This window comes from Panulirus ornatus, chromosome 22, assembly GCF_036320965.1.
Source record: "Panulirus ornatus isolate Po-2019 chromosome 22, ASM3632096v1, whole genome shotgun sequence".
Classification (NCBI taxonomy): Eukaryota; Metazoa; Arthropoda; class Malacostraca; order Decapoda; family Palinuridae; genus Panulirus; species Panulirus ornatus.
Window position 1 is genome coordinate 12,831,213 of NC_092245.1, and position 20,665 is coordinate 12,851,877.

Below are 20,665 nucleotides of genomic sequence, written 5' to 3' on the forward strand. Positions count from 1 at the left end.
CAGTCTGTGTTGTGCCCTGTGTAGTAGCTACCAGTCTGTGTTGTGCCCTGTGTAGTTACCAGTCTGTGTGAGGGGCACACTCGAGTTCACTCCATCGTTATTGCCTGTGTGTTTATGTATATTTCGCCTCCCTGTTCCCCCCCAAACTCCTCCGTAGGATACCTGACCTCCACCTACACAAGGAGAGTCCTAGGGAGGGAGGTGGGGGTGGAGGGAAGATCCATTGTAGGATACCAGCCCCTCCTCTCCCCTCCTCCTTTCCCCCCTCAACACAAAGAGAGTCCCAAGGGGACTTTCCATCTATACTGAGGAGGTGTCCTTGGCCCGAGAGAGAGAGAGACAGAGAGAGAGAGGAAGTAGCTATGGCAGGCGTGGGATTCTCTCTCTCTCTCTCTCTCTCTCTCTCTCTCTCTCTCTCTCTCTCTCTCTCTCTCTCTCTCTCTCTTGGTACCATTTGTAAGTAAAGATTTCAAACAGAGACAGTGTTGCAGAGGAGGAGGATGACTTCAGACGTTTTGCAGATGACACGAGAGGTTCAACGATAAGGGGTTGGGAGAAGAAAAAAAAAAAAAAACGAAGAAAAACTGTAAATAAAAAGTTTCCGGACGTGATCGACAGATGAGCAGAGGAAAACCTGATGGAATCCAGTGAAGAGAAACTTGAGCAAATTTGTTATCAAATGATTTACGCTAAATTGGCGTCTTCCTGCACAGGCTCAGTAGGAGAGAGAGAGAGAGAGAGAGAGAGAGAGAGAGAGAGAGAGAGAGAGAGAGAGAAGAAAATGTCAGATACATACATACGTACGTACGTTGGAATCGTTATTAATAAGAATCTTAAAATTTCACGAAGAGCATTTGATAGAATTCTGCTCTCGAGCCATATGGTGATTGGTTATGATAATAAGAACTTTCACAATAAGTGAAACGTAATGATGAAATATTTAATGTTTGCAGAGGAAAAAAAAAGAAGCCGCGTTGAACTTTGCTGTGTTGTACGGTCACTAGGCAGGCTAATGGAAATAAAGAGGTTTAGAGAGAATTCATTAACATCGTCAAGCGAAGTTGACGGTCTGGAACATAAGTGCTGTTGTGAGTGGTATAAAGAACTGGGATCTTTACTGCTTCGAAAAGAACGGAAAGGTAAATGATAATGTATGCATGACAGCAAATTCAGGGCATCAAGAACAATATGTTAGACCTGAGTGCATCACATTAAGGGAGACACAGTAATGCTCTAGAATTAGACACACAGTGACTAATGTTCTTGAAATATGACAGAAAAAAAAAATATACAAAAAACATACGAGCTTGTCGGCAAAAATTAATGGGGAGGATTATATCCTGCAGGAGGAGAACTAAGAGAAACGTACATGAAACCAACTTTGAAACATTTAAAAGAAAACTTTGCGTTTGGTTAAGGTCAGTCCCAGATGAACTTCGGATCGACAGAGTGGAAGGTGCGTGACTGCGGAGAGCAACAGCAATAATTCATCTAACAACATAAGCGGGGAACCTTGTGTTTACTCTCCTTTCCTCTCCTCTCTCGTCAGGCTCAGCAATTTCTTCTGATCAGTCATATACCGTTCCCCAGTCATGCCCTTTGAGTTCGAATAAACATTTGCATTGTGTGCGATACACGGCATCTTGATTGGCCTTTTCTGTTTGAGTAATGCTTCTGCTGAGCCGGAGGGGGCGATGATACTGATTGCTTTAGTGAGGAAGGAACCGTCTGTCGTAATCATTTGATTAGCATGGGAAGGGTGGCGGGGGGAGATATTGTGATCTCTGTGGGACACGGAAGGCCCGTTGTAATCATGAGATTAATGTGTGAAGGGAGAACGATGTGGGAAGGTTTTTTTAATCTGTATCGTTTCTGGTGTGTGTGTGTGTGTGTGTGTGTGTGTGTGTGTGTCTCCCCCGTTGATCACTTGCGCGGTAAGTCTCCCCGCCTGTTAATCGTGTTCAGAGTACAGGATTCCGTGAATTGTCTGTGAGAAAGTTTAAAACTCCACCATGAAGTGAGACTTCGAACTTCTTGGTATTTTGATGTTCGATGCAAGAGCCGCGAGGTTATTGTGTTGGCGGTTTTTTGTTGTTGGTGGTGGCGGTGATGGTGGTATTTAATGTTGGTGATGTTTCCGCCAACAGCAAGAGTATCACCACCATTGATCACCATCACTGGGGATCACCAGCTAACCTCCCATTAACCACAACGGCCAGCCATTGCTGCCATCTTAATCATCTCCAATCACTAGCATCAGTTCCCACCATCACCGCCACCACTCGTCTTCCACCATCCCCAAGCCATTACCACCACCACCTCCTCATGTCAGGAACCACCACCCCACCTTAACATCTCAAGTTCCTTTGTGACTTTCCTCAACTTCCCAGTAAAAGAGGTCAGACAGACAGACAGACAGACCGACCGACCGCTCGGAGGCTCCATCCATGATTCATCTCATCGTTGCGTAATCCTCTCTGTCTGGAACGTGTTCCTGGCCGATCCCCCGTGATATGACCTCAGGTGTTTCAGCAACTCTGCCATTGTTCGCAGTTCTGTATGTAGAACGTAAGGGAAACTCAGAATTCCTATTATAAATCTCGTATGAAGAGACAGGAAGGGCTCTGCTGTTGATCCAAGAGAAAATGAATTTCACTCATGATGTTCTGGGTATTCACCAGAAGGGAAGTGCTCGAAGCAGGTAGCTTCGAATGTCGGAAATGTTCGGCAGGTAAAAGTGACGGAAACATAGATGTTTGCACGTAAGATACAGTCGCGGGCAGATATGTGTTGTGGAGATCGAGTGTGTGTGTGTGTGTGTGTGTGTGTGTGTGAGAGAGGCTGGGGGTGGGGGGAACCAGATTTAGCCACAGGAGAGTGAGGGATCAGCTGAGGTTCTCAGGTCGGAGGTAAATGGGTCAAGTTCCGCTTTGGGAACCGGGAGTGTTCGCCTGGGGCACCAGGACAGAACCCTCCCAGATCCTAGTGACCTACTGACGGGTGAGGTCACTACCCCCTCTTCTCCCACACACCACTCTCACCACTCTCACCACTCTCCCCACACTTCCTCCTGCTGTAGCCTGGCTTACCAGGAATTTCCTGTGAACGTTCATCCATTGTTTTAAAGGTTTATAAACGTCTTAACGTGGTACATTTGTGGCCTCTCGAAGGTGTACCTTGGAAGGAGTGTCTGGCCACACCTGCGTCCTTGATGTGGATGAAGCAAGACCCGATGGTCCAGGGGCGTGAGTCACCACCACTGGAGAGTTGTACTTGTGTGTGTGTGTGTGTGTGTGTGTGTGTGTGTGTGTGTGTGCCTCTTTGTTCATACGTGGAGGAAGCTTTGCATTTTGTGGGCATTACTTTGTGTGTGTGTGTGTGTGTGTGTGTGTGTGATTACCTCTTTGTTCATACGTGGAGGAAGCTTCGCATTTTGCGGACCTTTCTTTTGTGTGTGTGTGTGTGTGTGTGTGTGTGTGAGCCTTATTTTGTATACATGTCTTTTCACTCGGGCAGATGCCATCAGAGGGAGAGGGACTGTACCTGGATTTAGATCTTCCTTACCAGAAATAGAAACACGTTTGTCTTGATCTGTCGTTTTTATAAGTACCACTAAGTCTTTCCCTGCTACCAGGAATTTAATCCTCCCTCAGATCCGCTCCGTCTACCTTACTCCCTCATTAACACACAACCCCTTTCATCTCTTCCCTGCCTCCAAGCAAATTCTTTGTGGTTTAGGATAAGATCCTTTCGATCAAGGAGGGCAGGAGGACTGAGGCGAGGTAGAGGACGATGGAAGGGAAGGGATTATGGAGATGGGAGGAGCTGATGCAACACAGGACAAGAGTAAGAAGCTTAGCAGGGGACCAGGTCTGTGGTGTCTAGTGGTGACAGCGACGGTGAGACACGAGAGACGTATCTAGGGCAGTGGTGGAGATGAAGAACACGATCCCCCCTCTCTCTCTCTCTCTCTCTCTCTCTTGTGAATCTGTTGATATTATAGATTAACAGTGTATGTGTTTGATCTGCAACCATTACAGGCTGAGGCAGGAATCATATATAGAGCATTCCTACTGTTTTTCATAGTAATACAGTAAATAAAGCAGCTCAGTATAGCTGTACATGTCTTGTAACGGGAGGATTTAATTACTGAGTAGGCAAAGTAAGATCACAGGGGCGTGGTGCTACTGCTGGGGGGGAGAAAGGGAGGCACCGCCCTCTTGCAACACCTACGGATTCAGACTAGCGGGGGCGTGGCGGTAGGGTCTGTGTAACGCCATGAGGGGGGGGAGGGCGAGACGCCCAACACCAGGAGAGGAAGAGGACTCGAGTGACGACGCGACGCCCATAACTTGGCATGGTTATTTCAGTTCTCGTTTCCCAATCATTCCAAGACGTTTCAGTCGTTCCACATTTTGTAGTCTGAGGTAGTTAGGAGGCGTAATTCACAGGGGCGTAATTACATTTCTTGGGTGTTGGTCTCTCTCTTTATTGTTATCATCAGTCTTTGGGTGTGGTTCTCAGGTGTGTAATCAGATCTTGGATGTAATTACCAGAGGTGCTTTCAAAGCCTGGTTTGATTTTTTTTTCTTTTTTTTTTTTTTTGGTCTATGTCTTCAGATCTTAGGCTGTTAGTTCGTAGCTGTGTAATTAGGTTTTTGGACGTAGTTATCAGGAGTGTGTAAGTATACCGTGGGTGTAAAGAGTTGGTGTGTGTTGTTGGTTCCTCGAGTTTGTATAGGGCGTGAGCTCGTGTGCTGGTTGCTGTACACTTCCTGCTAGTCAGAGGAACACCTGGAGTATATTTGAAGGGAAGGAACCTGCAGAGGAAATGAAGTAATAAGATTAAAGTTAGGTGAAGTAATGATAGTAGGTTGAAAGGAATCGCTAAAAAAGAATGATGATTAAGATGAACTTATTTGTCCAAAGACATATTGGGAAAGGGTTTTCGTGATAGTGTGTGTGTGAAGGAAACATAGCAAGGGGGACAAAGACATATTGGGAAAGGGTTTTCGTGATAGTGTGTGTGTGAAGGAAACATAGCAAGGGGGGAAAGTGGAGGCAAGCGTGTAGTGTATAGTGGGTACAATGCATCGGCATAAGAGGGTGACAAGTTGATATGATTAGGCAATTCACATTAGGAGAAAGGTTGATTATTGAGACTTCAGTAAGCAGGTCACATTAATATGTTGAGGATGTAGTGAAGATGAGGACATAGTGAAGATGGTCTTTGACGTGACACGTATAGGTCAGGCCAGAAGCCTGTTAGGGTCAGGTCAAAGGCCAGTGGTGTCGAGGGTGTAATAAAGACGAAGGTGTAGTGAAGATGACCTTTGCTCAGACCCATAAGGTTCACGTTAAAGGCGAATGGTGACGAGTGTAGTAAGGATGAGGATGTGATGAAATTGAGGGCGAAGTGGAAATGGCTTTTTACCGGACCTTTAGAGTCAGGTCAGAGAAGGCAAGTGGTGTTGAGGCTGTAGTGAATATGTTGCATGATGAAGATGAGGCTTTCGTGAATAAGTTTCGTAGTGAAGATGCGATTGTAATGAAGGTGTAGGTGTAGTGAAGATGGCCTTTGACCTGACCCTCAAGATGATCACAAATGACTTTCTTTCTTGCTGCTCAAATGTAATTCATGCATTATCTTCGGCAGGTACGATGTTGGAGGTGCGGCCGTGATGGATGGCGGGTCGGGGAGCGAGCTTACAATCTACTCTGCTCGCTATGCCTCGCCCCCGCCCAGACCACGACCTGCTTACCCCGGCCACACCCGCCATGTCCACCAGTACGGCCACGGCGGGCCGCCCCGGCTCACCACAGGGCCCGTCTCGGCCGGGCCGTTCCTGGGCATGGTCACTGGGCCATTCTCCGGCCCGCTGTCGCTTCCGCAAGGTTCGGGTTACTGGAGAGCGGGGATCCCTCGCATGAGCCACCATCACCACCACCACCACCACCATCACCACCACACCTACCCCCCATACCCTCCCATCCCGCCCCGTCGTCTCCACTACCACCCGCATGGTCACCAGTCCCTTCCTCAGCTGGGTCTTCGCGGAGATCCTCCACCGCCTCCTCCTCCTCCTCCTCCTCCCCCGCCGCCGCTGCCACAGCCTGCAGGACGGTGGGACGAGGACCCGTGCTTCTTAAGACCACATTCTCCGGACACCCCATGTCCGCACAACCCTCGCGTAGGAACCACGCAGCAGGAGGATGGCACGTGTTTCGTGGTCATGGGTTCCCGGGATCCGCCGGAACACACGGAACCCTTCTCTGCCAAGAACCCGCTCCACATCCGGCAGCGGCTACACCAGCATCAGCATCATCAACATCACGTGGAAGAAGATGGGGTGTACTCCTACGCCGGCGAAGGGATCTTATCCCCGGCTGACGTCATACGCGCCGAAGCCGCCATGGACGACTGCGATAACTACGGGGGATCTCTAGCGTCGGAAAACATCTATGAGGAGATCCCGGAGAACTGGCGGGGCACGTGGTCACGTCGCTCGCTCGTTGAAGAAGTCATGGACGAGTACGAACGAGTTCGGGCTGGTCATCGCCGAGTCCTGTCCGCCTTGAACCTCGATGTGGAGACTCTCATCAGACCCTCTGGCCACGATGGTACCGCCTCGCCAGACTCCGGACTTACCGTCTCTGCTTCGGACTCCTCCTGTGAGCCCAACCCGCTCAGCTACGTCTCGCGGCCGCGCACTCCCGTCACCCACGACTACACCGCTCTCAGGCGCCCATCCCAGGGTAACCCCGCTCAGAAAGACAATGCTGACGAGTCGCCTAAGAGCAACAAGGGTCGGCTGGTGAAGTGCGAATCGCTGGATCTCAAGGATGCCCTCTTGCGGAGGCCGTCAGGAGGACGTGGTAAAGGCTTCAAGGAGAGGCTCGGAGGCGTCCGGGAGAAGATGGAAAAGAAAGGCTGGCGGTTTCCCAACTTCACAAAGAAAGGTCAGTGTTTCGCCGCCTGTCTTGTCCGATATTTCGTCTCTTGTGCTTCCTTTTGACCTGAGCTTTATTGGTCAGGTCAAATGCCATCACAACACCGTCATCACTAAACCATATCGTCACTACACCCTCATCTTCACTGCACCCTTGACACCATTCAGCTCTTGACTTGAACGTTAATGATTAATTCATGTACTGAAAAGTACATTTGGAAATGAAAACTCATGAGTATAAATATTTTCTTTATGCATGGTATGGTTTTGATTCAGAAAATATAAATTAACAGTGTGTTGAATTCAAATTTCAGTTGTTTAAATTCAGTTCAACAGAGAATCATATTACTTGAAACTCAATTCAACAAAGTATTTTATTACTTTTTGTTATCTTGGCATGTAACATGGAGACCAATTTAGCTTCCTTAAGAGTGTTCTTTGCATACTTGTGTCTAGCATTTTGCACACCTGTGTCTTGTCTGTCGCTCTCCTTTTTCCCACGAACTTGACATCGATGCTGTGACTGAAGTGTTCTGTCGAGGAAGAACTGTTCGTGAGAATCCAGTAACATTCACCTTATGACATATACATCTTGAGGTCGGTTGACTGACAGTTATCATTCGAGTTTGTTTAAGCTCTAGTATGTTTTGCACGTTTTCCATCTTCATTCAGTCCCGTTGTCTCCCTCACCACCTTATGAGGTCTAGCAAGACCTGCTTCTCAGGGATGTATTTGCCAGATGTACAATACGACCTTTGTTATCCTGGAGGATAACTTCATGTTGCTTACGTTGTCCTGTGACTCATTTGGTGCAGTTTCATCGCCAGGATCCCACGAATTCTCCAGGAGTTCATTCTTAGAAGGAAATCATCTTTATTATGAACTTCCTCCGAGACAGTGTTGCAGACACATTACTGTCCAGTTATCTGAATCATATTTTGGTACTGTCTTTACTGACTCCTCGAATGTCAGATACCTAGGTCTTTTTTGATGCTATCTTGACTGGTCCTGGGTCCAGCGAACGGAGTTACCAAAGACCGCCCCTGAGAAAGAAAAACCGTTAGATGTTGTTCCGTTCTTATAGCTTCTGTACTGGATGGTTATGATCCTGCCTCGGGTCCCGGCGGTCTGTGGTTCGAGGATTACTGGTAAAGAAAAACTCTTCAAGATAAGCGTATGAAACTTGAATGACTCTCTTTTATATATATTAAGTATCCTACGGTACCTTAAATCTCTAATTAGCTTTAACATTCTGAAGGTTCTAATTTCTGTCTAAGAGAAAGAACGTCAAAAACTGCAGTAAAGAGTAGAGGCAGTGACTTCTTTTCTCAGTGTAGGATGATAATTAGTTTAGACTTATGATATGAAGCAGAGGGCTAAAACTCATTTGAAAACCCTCACAGAATCTTCATCTTTTAATTTTTAGAACCACAGTAACAGTACCTGTGCTTGCATCCGTTTTTTCACTACTTCGCTTCCTAGATAACCCCGTTATGGACCAACTGGTCTCCTGTTATCTGGCCATCCCATGTACCTATAATCATCGCGACAAACCTATTTTAGAATGTACTCTGAAGAATATTATAGCTATTATGTTTTCCCCCAGATAATCTACAATGTATGTTCCGTTCTAGACAGTAAGTCCAGCCATTTTAGTCCAGTATTAATCAGGAGAGAAAAGGTCGTGTGAAATTTAATATTTGAGATTTATTTTTTGGTCTTCAGGAACAGTATAGCAAAAGTGATATTCTTAACCTTCTCTTCCTAGAATCTGTCAGTTTCGACAAATCAGATTGCCGTAATGACCAGCTATTCTACCTTCTTAATCTTTTCTCACTTCTTTTCTTCTTTCTTTTAAATTTTTCTGCAAGCCTTATCTTCTTAAAGCTTTATCTCGTTCATTTCTGAATTAGCCTCAAGAATGTGTTTCTGGGTGGTGCGTTCTACCCTTTCCTCTGAATAATTTTCACGTTTGTGCGATCGTTAAAAGTCATTGAATTCTTATTGCGTTTGTGTGGTCATTGTAAGTCATTGATTACTTATTACAATGTTGTTACCTTTCTTGACCTTGCTATCTCCTTCGACATCTATTCTCCCTCTTCTTTGTAGTATTTCTGTACCATTTTCTGTTCCATATCTTTGATTTCATCCCAACGTCTTTAGAATGGATAGTTGTAATTTCTTATCATCGTCTTTTGGTGTGGTTTTATCTTGGACTAGCATGATATGGAGCCGTTTTAAACTCGCAGATATCTCACCACCAATTGCTCCTTTATCTTAGCAATCAAGTGCTGGAAAGCAGATTCTCATTTCAGCTAATAGATGGGTACGCAGTGGTGTAGAACTAACTCCCAGAAAATTGCTAGTAATTAAAGATTCACACAAAGATGTGTAATTATGAACCTGAAAACAGAAAACTGACGAATCAGCTCTCGCTGGAGATTGAACAATAATCTTAAATGATACGCCAGTTAGGATATTCCGGCCTAAGCCATTCAGTTACTATGAGCCACGGTGCCCTCCTGCCTTCGTGTCGAGCCGCCATTTCGAACCAAGACAAACGTCTTGATTGGCAAGTTCATCTTCCAGACATGGGCTGGTCGTGACTTGGGAAATCGCCATTCCTGCCAGATTAAACCCACAGAAACAGAACCAGCAGTGTTATGGAAGAATATCTTAATTTGGCTCTGGAGATTTGAATAATGGTCAACAGTTTAATAAGTATTGAAAGTATCCTTGTTTGTTTGTTGATAGTTGTTTATATGTACATAGTGTGATGCAAGGTATTTATGGTACAGTTCACTTCAGCACCTACAGTGTTACTACTTACCTTTCATGAAGAGAAGACAAAGTCATCGTCTGTCTTGTAAGTGATGTTTAATTCCTTTGTAATCGAAGACGAAGAATGTGGCCCGTAAATGAGCAATGAAATATTTGAGTGAAATTTAATGTCATTTTTCACTTAAGTTGAATTGTGATTCCTGAAAAAAAAATATCGTTATATACGCTATTTTTCAAAGGTTTCAGTTGGTGTTGCAAAAAAAAACCTTGCTCTCTGGAAAATCCAGAGGAGCATTTATTCAAAACGAGAATCAGACGAATGATTTTCAACTACAATATATTTGGGCGGTTTGTATTCCGTTTTGAGAGCGAAAATCAGACTGCCAACTCTATGTTTAATTGTGAATTTAATAGGTATTGATTGCTGTGTAGTCATTGAACCAGAAATATTTAAAGAGGTGGCCCCTCACCCGACCTCGCTGTTTATCCTCCCTTTGGGGGAATGACGACCAGTGTTGCCACTAGTGTAAGACGCTGGACTTAACCGGTCAGTTCTCCTTTCGACGGTTGAAAAGTGCGTCCGCGTCGTGTTGGTAAGAGTGCGTCCGCGTCGTGTGATGGTAAGAGTGCGTCCGTGTCCTGTATCGTTGAAAGAGTGCGTGTGCCCGTCTTAAGTAAGGTCCTGAGTGTTATGAGTCCACGTGTGTCAAGTGACATAAGTGCCTCACTTAACCCGTGTCTTCCACTCACAATGAGGTGTGAGTGCTTTGATTTTGCCTCATTTCTGGTTACATCCTTTTCTAGATTTCCATGTTTTTTTTTCCTGTCTCTCACCTCGTTTTCTCCTATACTTGTTACATTTATTCATATCGTTTCTCTCATCTCGTGTTCTCCTTTGTTACATTTATTGTTATCATTTTCTGCCTCATATTTATCTTGTTCATTCTTTCCTATTCTTCAGTCCTTTTTTCGCTTCCCCTCTCTCTTTCAGCACCACCCTCCTCCTCCTCTTCCCCCTTTACGTTTGAGCCCTCTTTCCTCCTCCAGCTGCTCTTCCCATTTTCCCTTCGTCATTCTAACAAACCAACAACTACATCCCTCGTTTTCCATCTTCATCTGGAACAGCCATGTCTTCGCCTCCATGTAATTCGCTCTCTCATTAGTAGACTTTCGTCACGGCTCCCGGGTTTGCACCAGAAGTCTTCCAGTAAGAGCTGCGTGGGTGTTCTTAGAAGGCCTTGACTAAGGCTGGAAGGATTGTCAGAAAATGTCCTTTTTTGGTTATGCAGGAGAGTTTGCTGGAAGCTTTCTGCTACCGGTATAAGGGATTTATTTTTTATAATCGTTTCTGCAGAAGCAACTGGAAGGTTCCTGATCGTTTTCTTTTTTTTGAAAGTCTTTAAGGCTTAGGAAATATCTCTGTTATATGTTTAGCTTGCTGGAATATGTGGATATGATTGTTATATGTTTAGCTTGCTGGAATATGTGGATATGATTGTTATATGTTTAGCTTGCTGGAATATGTGGATATGATTGTTATATGTTTAGCTTGCTGGAATATGTGGATATGATTGTTATATGTTTAGCTTGCTGGAATATGTGGATATGATCGTTATATGTTTAGCTTGCTGGAATATGTGGATATGATTGTTATGTTTAGCTTGCTGGAATATGTGGATATGATTGTTATATGTTTAGCTTGCTGGAATATGTGGATATGATTTCCGAAACTTTGGCTGGAATTGCTACAGGGTTTCACTCTTTGTAAAGCCCCTCCACCGGAGTTTGATGTGTATCTCTGACTTTCCTGCTGTCATGGAAAGCTTCTTGGAACTTATACTGTATTCCATGTGACGGTTGTCGTGCAATTGTTCCTTCGTTGTGATGGAAGATTTTCTCAAAGGACCCATAAACAGTGCTGGAAAGTTCTCACGTTAGGTGCTTGACGTGGCTTTGGGGAAGTGTTTATTAGAGGAGACTGGAATAGAAATTGTGAATAGAGAAAGGGCTTGTAGGCCAAAACGGTGGTCTTGATAATTCTGTCAACTTTATTAAGTATCTTTGCATCTTGATTTCTTTTCCCTTGTGTAGTAGTTACTTACTTCTACTTTACGAGAAGTGAATATTACTCCCGTGTGGCACCACCTCTTGTCCATTCTCTACTGTCATATTTCTGTATAGCGTGTGTGTGTGTGTGTGTGTGTGTGTGTGTGTGTGTGTAGTTATTACCTATTTGTACCGTACGGTGAGTTTTTTGTGCTCAGGGGGCCCCATCTCATGAGCATTCTCCGTTATTATACAGCATTTTGAATTTGTGTTTGCTGTTCATATTATTCCGTTCATCTGTTCTTCATTACGGTTCATGCACTATTCATAACATGTGTCTTTGTTTAATTAGAAGCTTGTTTTTTTGTTTGCTTGTTTGACGACTCCTCATTTCGTACAGCGAATGAAGGGAGAATACGAGAACCTCTGGACAGCGATATATTTTAAGATAACTTTTTGTGACATCTTTCTCCCGCTGCCTTAGAGAAGAGTTCGTATGAGACAGTAATCCAAGTGTGTGTGTAACGACGTTTGTAGCGGTGTCAGAAGCCCTGTCGAACATCTGCCTGTAATTACCACATATTGAGTCTGGAGACGATGTCAACCATGTCTGATCTTGTGGTTGATAATCATCTGGTATTGAGGTTCGAGGTTGACGGTTCGTTGGGTCTTCCCATCAGTAAAAGTTTATCTACAGAATCGTCCTTTATTTTGTCGTTTTTATTGGTATTCTTTTCCTTGTAGTGTTGGTAAAAGGTGACATTGAACTCTTCAACGAAACTCTCTGTCGTTATTCTTGATTCCTTTGTCAGAATGTGTTTGCAGCGTTAGTGTAGTCCCTGGACGTTAGCAAAACCAAAGAGAGAGGATGGAGAGTCGAGGGTGATTATCTGTAGAAAGCGAATTCTGGTGAAGTTTGAGGGAGGTGGTTGCTGGAGTTGTGTACGTAAGAAATCATTCCTGTATTGGGTTGTTCAGACGGTGAGGAAGTTTGCCTTGTGTGGACGCGACGGTAGATGGGAGATCCATGTCTGGCATATTCAATGAGATCGGATTTTCCTCTTTTTTTTTTTTTCCATTCACTCTTTCGTATGTCAATTTTCATGTCAGAGTAATTGTTATGTACTACATCTGCCGGCTGATGGTGAGGAACCTTCTGCTTTACCGCCCTGTCTCAATATATTCAGGAATTTAGGATATACATATTTTCCTTCAGCAGATAACCTAGTTATAGCCCATTAGGAGGACTTCTGTCGTCTGACTCTCTCATGTTCTTCCATAATATCCAACTTCAGGAGCAGTAGAGTTTTGGTAGAGAGTAGACTTTTGGTAGATGGGACGAGATTCAACTGACAGCAGTACAATGCAGATCCACCAACACCTTAGTTGATGGAAATAAAAGACAAAATTCCACCTGTGGGCCTCCCGCCTGGACGGAGACAGACAGGTAGATTGCTCATTCCCTAGTGAAAGTTGGCGTCCAGTCCCAAGATGCGGGGAGAGGGAGGGAGGGAGGGAGGGAGGGGATCGGCCCTCACCACCATCGCCAGCAGCTGAGGGCAACGCTGAAGTAACGGTCTGCCACTCCGCATTATTAAGGTACTCCCTCGCCCTCACGGCGTAGCGTGACGGGGCCCTGTGGGGTGTTAGGGGTTGGGTAGATCACAGTGATTGTGCCTTCGGGAGGCTTCGCTTTGATACAAAATTGCAGATGACGAAGTCACCCGGGGACATGAAAGTACTCATAAAGGAAGTACTTTAGTACCTACGAACGTGTACTAAGACATTCCAACGTGCTTGGGAGTACACCGGAAGTATCCAGAAGTGTGCTAAAGTGTACTATGTCCCTCAGTAGTACTCGTTTATATTTACATATGTGCAGCATCGCTGTCTGTGCATATAAAGTACTTCTGCCCAACCGTTTTAGGTCGTAATGTAAACACAGGTGCTCAGTGGAGCTCCCCAGGTACGTCTTCGTCAATGCAGATGATTTCTCTTGGTAATTCAGGTAACGAGACAGATATTACTGGGACGGAGTCTCGCTTACTGATGGACGACGAAGGGAATGGTAAGATGCAGTGCATAGACGGAAGAGCTCTGTAAGGGTGAAAGTCGGTTGTGCTGAAGGTGTTGTTTACACTCTTATTGCTGCTCGCAGCTGTTATTTCTTACGTTGAATATGCTACTGTTCTTACTGTTGCCTGTACGTTGTGTATGATATTCACACTACTGTTGATGAAACTACAACTGTTGTAACGTACTGTCGTCATGCCACTGTTGTGGTTGTACTTGTCACAACAGCTGTTGTTGTCAGTACTGTTACTACAACTGTCCCTGTTGTTGCTGCTACTTTCAGAACTGTGTTTGTTTCTGAATTTGATCCGTTTTAATCACTAGTTCAGTTGGGTGTATTTCTGCATGTGTTACTTCCTTTGGTAACTGTTATCTTACTTTTGCTGCTGTTGTTGCTTACGAAACAGTTTTATGGTGATTCTGGTGCAATTGTTGCTTCTGTTGCTGCTCCTCTGTTACTTGTATTTCTCTTGCTGTTTGTCTGGAGCGTTCAGACCAGTGGTGGTTAATTTGTACCTAACTAACACTCGCGTTAGGAGGGTATTATGCCTTTCGACTTCCTTTATTGAGTGTTTTTAGGACAGTTTATTGGAATTTAACCTTCAGACTCACAAGCTATAAACCTAAAGCTTTCTCAGGAATATTTTAGAATATATACGTGATGTTTCCGTGAGTCCTTATGACGCTAGAGTTGAGGACAGACTTGAGATGAGACTTCAGTTATACAAATATTCTTAAACCCTGGAGGTCTTTCTGTGTTGCTCTTGTGACAGAAAACCAAGTGAGCGAAAATGATGAAGATACTATTGAATGTTTTAGGGTCTACGAACGACTTTTCTGAGACATGAAGTGGCGAATAGCTTTGGACAGGAATACACAAAAGGTGTTGAGGAGTACTTGGTAAGATACCCAAGATACGTGTCCCACTCATCGACTTACGAATATTGTAAGGTCTACTTACAGGTATTATAAGACCTATGTACGAATAAACTAGAAATGAGCACTGACTCTACGGGAGATTCTAACGTATCGAAGGTGTGGTGGACTCAAGTTTTCTGACGAGACTTTTCGTTTGGACCTCTGACCATGAGCCCTGACATTGGCATTTATTGGGCCGGAAGGCTCGCCCTCCTCATTTCTCCGGAGATGTGGTAAAAGTTGTGTTGTGAAACGTGAAGGGCAGTGTGAAGGTGGTACAAATAGCGATAATTGACGGTGGTGTGGGTTAGAGGGAATCGAAGATCTTAGTGATGGGGTTAAAGGATCGAAGACACACTCGATGGGGAAAGGGTTTCGTTGGTGTGGTCTACCTGGTGGAGGGAGTTGGGGTGAAGAGCTATTTAGCGGAGGGAGAGTGAAAACTATCCTGGTGGAGAGAGAGGGAGGTTGGAGAGCTCCCTGAATTGAGGGAGGGACATGGAGCGATGCTGGGAGTGAGGGTGAAGACCTCCATGAAGAAGAACAAAGATCCATTGGGATGCAGTAGCGTCATTTAGCTGCACTTGGCCCCATTAGTGACTGGGGTCAAGAATGACAGGATGTGTTGGTTCTCAAACACCTAGGATGGAATCGGGCCAAACACTTATTCAGCGTCACAGACCGTCATTTCTGCCTTGCCCACGATTCAGCTGGTGGGCTTGGATGACGAGGACTTCCAACGGCGAGGGTCCTCGTCAGGAGGTGGTGCAGGACGACGGGAAAAAAAAAAATATATTCTCTTTTAAGCGATGGTGACCACATCGGAGATGGTCGCACCTTCGAACTCAACTTCGATGTTAAGGAGAGCAGTGAAAAAGTTACCACGACAGTTGATATCAGGACGATGTTGATGATCACATCCATGTCAGGTGCCCAGATCATGATAGCGAAAACGACTCAGGCCGTATTCATGACCAGTAGCATAACCACAATGATAATGAGGGAGGGAACGCCAGCCAGGTTATTACCGATTTCTGTTAACGCTACAGGGATGACTGATACCAGCGACTCAAATTGGCAGCGTCTGATCACCAGATATTTGTTCCAAGCTCACTCCGCCGACACCTCTGTGTGAACGACTTTCCTTCTTTGGGCAACAATGATCCTTACTTTGAGCGCCAAGAGAGAGAGAGAGAGAGAGAGAGAGAGAGAGAGAGAGAGAGAGAGAGAGAGAGAGAGAGAGAGAGAGACTTGTGAAGCAACACTTCGATTATAATTCCCTTTAAAGTCCTCCCCAAAAGAAAAAGGGAAAAAAAATTAATTCGAACTCTCAACGCACCATCAAAGTATTTTCTAACATCCTAGTAACAGTAGCAGTGACTCCCACATAACTGGAGCTATCACTGCCGGTGCCATTGAGCACTTATCACTGCAGCTTTTAAGGTACAGTAAACGCATTCATGGACTACGAGAAAAAAGAGAAAATAAAGGTAATTATTACCACAAAAAGGGGCTCAGAGGAAAGTGAAAACTTCCATACCTGCCACGCACAGCCGAGCAAGATGATGTTTTAAGTTCCGCTGGTCCGTGTCTTGCACCGTGGCATTACCAGCAGATGAATACATTGTATATAATGTGGTACATGATGTTGTAACACTTCTGCCAACGAGTTGTTTTATCACTGGCCGTTGAGGCGTGAGGAGGCGGGAACATTACCCACCCGGATACACAGACAAATGAAATGATTGATGGTGGGTTATGATATATTTGTATCTATGAGAGACAGTGAGTGAGTAAGGTTTAGTTAAAAGGTAGAGGGGTTTTAGGTATCCTGTTTTCAAGCTTCGTTTAGGGCGTCGCATTTATGGTCCTCTTCTGGACGGCATAACCTTTCTTAAAATAGGCAAGGGAAGAAGTAGATACAGTCGTTTTAAAACCTAGCGTTTACAAAAATTTAATTCTACTGCGTGCCAAGAGCTGGGCGTATTTCGAGGTATTTATGACTAAAAATTTGCCGGATATTATTATCTTATCCCTATACAGGGCTGCAGATTTAATATTATTGGGTAAAAACTGTAGATATTGGTAATTTCGTATATTAGTATAATTACATGACCTTGAAAATTTATGGTAATTGTTGTTGCAATTATGAAGCGGAGATGAATGTTTATTTCAGTCTTGTATGAAATATTCTTGAGAAATCTGTAAGAATGATGAATGTGGATTAATTCTTTCTTTTAAATATTACCTTACTGATGAAATAAGCTCCGTGGAACAATGTTGTCTTTTTTGTGTATTTCCTTCCCTGGTGTTACATATGTGTCACAAAATATGTATGTATCTGTCTGTCTGTCTGTCTCTACGTTACGACAGTAACTCGAGAGCAGAAGTAAGTCTCAGGAAAAATTATATCATATATGATTATTAAGCTATGTCCGGAACGGAAGTAATTAAATCTGCAGCCAGCCAGCCATACCTCACCAACCCATTAATGGGTATGTTGACCCTTAGAGTCCTTGTCATTCCCCATAAACTTCCTCTCGTTTTTTTTTTTTACAGTGATGTGAGAAATGGTCCCATTGTTCGTTTTTGACATCTTGATGTTATTCTTCTCGTTTTTGGATACAGCAAGCTAAGAATATAAGATTGCATGTTTTTTATTATTTTTGTATGATTTTCATAAAAGAATGCGACATGTAATCATAAACTGATGCAGGATCGTATATTAATTGATAATTGTGTTAATTAATCTACCTTAAAAATGTCCTCTGAAATATTACATTTTTTCCCAATCATTTTTATTTCGTAAAGGCTTTCAAAACCCTAGCTTATTAAAATTGGGTTGAGCGGTTCATTGAACACATAGGCGCATTAAGTTATGCTCTTTGATCACCATTCTATGACAAGATGGTATATATGTATATTTATAGAAAAAAAAAAATAATTACCAGTACCCCCGTTCGTTTTCCCTCTTCACTCACCGAACGTAACAGAAAACAAGCTCTGGGATACCTGGCTGGCTTCGAAGGCACTTTCTCAATAACATAGACCATCTCAAGAATTCTACCTGGGTGCCCCCTAACGAGCTTAACGTCTGCGGGTAAGGCTCAGTGGCTTCCTTTATTTGAAGGTGATAAATTGTAGGATATGTGGAATGAAAATGATCGAAGAGTCTGAGGTCGAAAGCGTCCTTCCATACGGTGCAAGGCGACGCCTCTGTATAACTTAGCGTAAAGGAATCATGGTGGATAAGGAAAGTCGAGTTCCTTGTTTTTTGTATTCATTTTCGCTTTGTTTTGATCTTTATGTAAACGTTACTTGAAAGTATTTGGAGGAAGGATGGCAGTTTCCTCTGATTTGAGTATCAGAGTTCGGTTCTCATTTCAAAACTACCTTTAGAAATTCTTTTGTTGTGCTTAGGAAGGTGGTAATTGCTTAATCTTGTTCTTTCGCAGTATTTTTAAGAAGGGCCCGACTTTGCTTCATTGTGGTTCAGTAATTTCTCTGTACACACACACACACACACACACACACACACACACACACACACACACACACACACACACACAGCCAAACAGAATATCCTTTTCGAAATCTTCTGCAGGATAGAATTCCTTTGTATTGCTTATTAGTGAAACTGCCTTTATAATTTGTGTTAATAAATGCATTTATACAAGGCCATGTGCCTTTATATTCCTCAAATGTATGTTTCAAGGCCACCATTTCTCAAGCATTCTGGACGTGTGTTTTGCTGGTTGGGCTGTAGATGTCCAACAGCCGAAATATTTTTAATATCATCCTCAGGTATTCATAGATAGTTAGTTCTTAGACCATATGCAGTCTTACTGGGCGCCTGTTTCTCGTCTAGCAGTCATGTATATGTGTAGAGTGTTTATATAGAAGGCATACCCCATATTGCAGCTGTTCATTGTATGCAAATTTGAAAGACTTGAATCTATTTATACTTTCCGGTTTAATTTGTTTGTTCGTTAGTGTAGACTGTAAATCATCTTACAGTATCATTTGCTTTTTTCTTTTTTTTTTTAGTTAACTTGTAACTATAATTGTCGCATTTAGGCATTCATAGAAAAAAAAATGAATGTTATTTCAGAGTCGTTCTTTGTTGATAATCATCGCTTCAGACAACACGCACGAGCGTCCTACTTTCACATCTTTTTTGTCCGTATAGAAAATCCTTTTTTAACACGAGATTCCCGCGATAAAATGTGAAGCCAGAGGTGGGCCACTTGCGGTAAAAAGTTGAATCCTCCTCTCGGTGTCTGGTATCGGTAGGAATACCTACAGTTTTTGTGTACGTGAACTTGACCATAGTTCCGTATTTTTTATAATAATTGAATAAATATCGTATGTTCTGGAGTCGTTAAGAAACTTATCATTTTATGGGATTTGGACTTAGCCTACAGTATATATATATATATATATATATATATATATATATATATATATATATATATATATATATATATATATATATATATATATTTTTTTTTTTTTCTTTCTTTTAAACTATTCGCCATTTCCCGCGTTAGCGAGGTAGCGTTAAGAACAGAGGACTGGGCCTTTTTTGGAATATCCTCACCTGGCCCCCTCTGTTCCTTCTTTTGGAAAATTTAAAAAAAAAGACGAGAGGGGAGGATTTCCAGCCCCCCGCTCCCTCCCCTTTTAGTCGCCTTCTACGACACGCAGGGAATACGTGGGAAGTATTCTTAATCCCCTATCCCCAGGGATAGGGGATATATATATATATATATATAATATATATATATCGTTCCTTTCTTTTGGAAAAAAAAAACGCTACCTCGCTATCGCGGGAAATGGCGAATAGTATGAAAAAAAAAAAAAAAAAATATATATATATATATATATATATATATATATATATATATATATATATATATGTATAATATAATCATATTTTATATATTAATAAATATCGGGTTTGGGACGTGCTAGTCAGTGGTTGAAGCAGGCATGTTGAAGCGTCTGGTAAACCATGGAAAGCTTGTAGTATGTATATATTCGTGTGTGGACTTATGTATATACATGTGTATAGGGTGGGGGATTTCTTTGTCTGTTTCTTGCGCTACCTCGCAAACGCGGGAAATGCGCAAGTATAATAAATAATAAATAATATATATATATATATATATATATATTCGAGAATGTTTCGTGCTGGTTATCTTGCTTATTCTCGAGGCTGGCAGAGTTAAGCAAGTGTTGATGGGATCTCAAATATGGCCAGCTAGGCTTCCCGACGCCCTTTGGAGCAGACGGAGACGTTGCAGATGGCTAGGGCAATTACCAGTAGAGAGAAGAAGGGCATGATTGATATTTCCCTCAACCACTTTTTTCCCCCCTCTTTTTTTTTATATCACGGCAGATGATTTCCGATCTCCATCTGTTACTGGAGTGCGCAGAGGTAAATCCTTTCTGGCCAAAGGAGTTACGCTTATAGTGAATGTATATAGCATAAGTTTGTTTTGTGGTTAGATTTTGGAGCATATAATGTTTTTTTACCAGATGGTGGATTGTTCTTAAAGATGTATCCTAATATATGATATTGGGTAGTAATTATATAATCTCGTTGATAACACTGGACCTAATTTGCATACTGGTTACATACTTAAGGTGAGGACCATTTCTATACCGACTTACTCACTGTACGTTGTACATCGTAACGATTGATGTGTATATAGAGAAACTCGAGTGTACGTTTCACATGCCATTCTGACGGTTGTATTGACATTTAACAGGTGATCACTAACTATCAGTTACCAGTGTATGTTGGCTGTGGAACGCGACGATTGGTTGGTTGTTTCATCTTCCACTCCCTTCACACTTTACTGGCATTTTAAAGGTTATCATCAGTTCTCCCG

General features: G+C 43.2%; 1 protein-coding gene across 1 annotated transcript in view; it reads left to right on the forward strand.

The window, feature by feature from the left end:
- Positions 1 to 20,665, forward strand: part of LOC139756561 (uncharacterized) — a 104,680-nt gene that overhangs the window by 57,242 nt on the left and 26,773 nt on the right. Inside the window, exon 2 of the mRNA XM_071676166.1 lies at positions 5,657 to 6,960. Within this exon, the coding sequence (XP_071532267.1) occupies positions 5,682 to 6,960 (1,279 nt within the window). The 5' untranslated portion in view covers positions 5,657 to 5,681. The remainder of the gene's footprint in view (positions 1 to 5,656; positions 6,961 to 20,665) is intronic.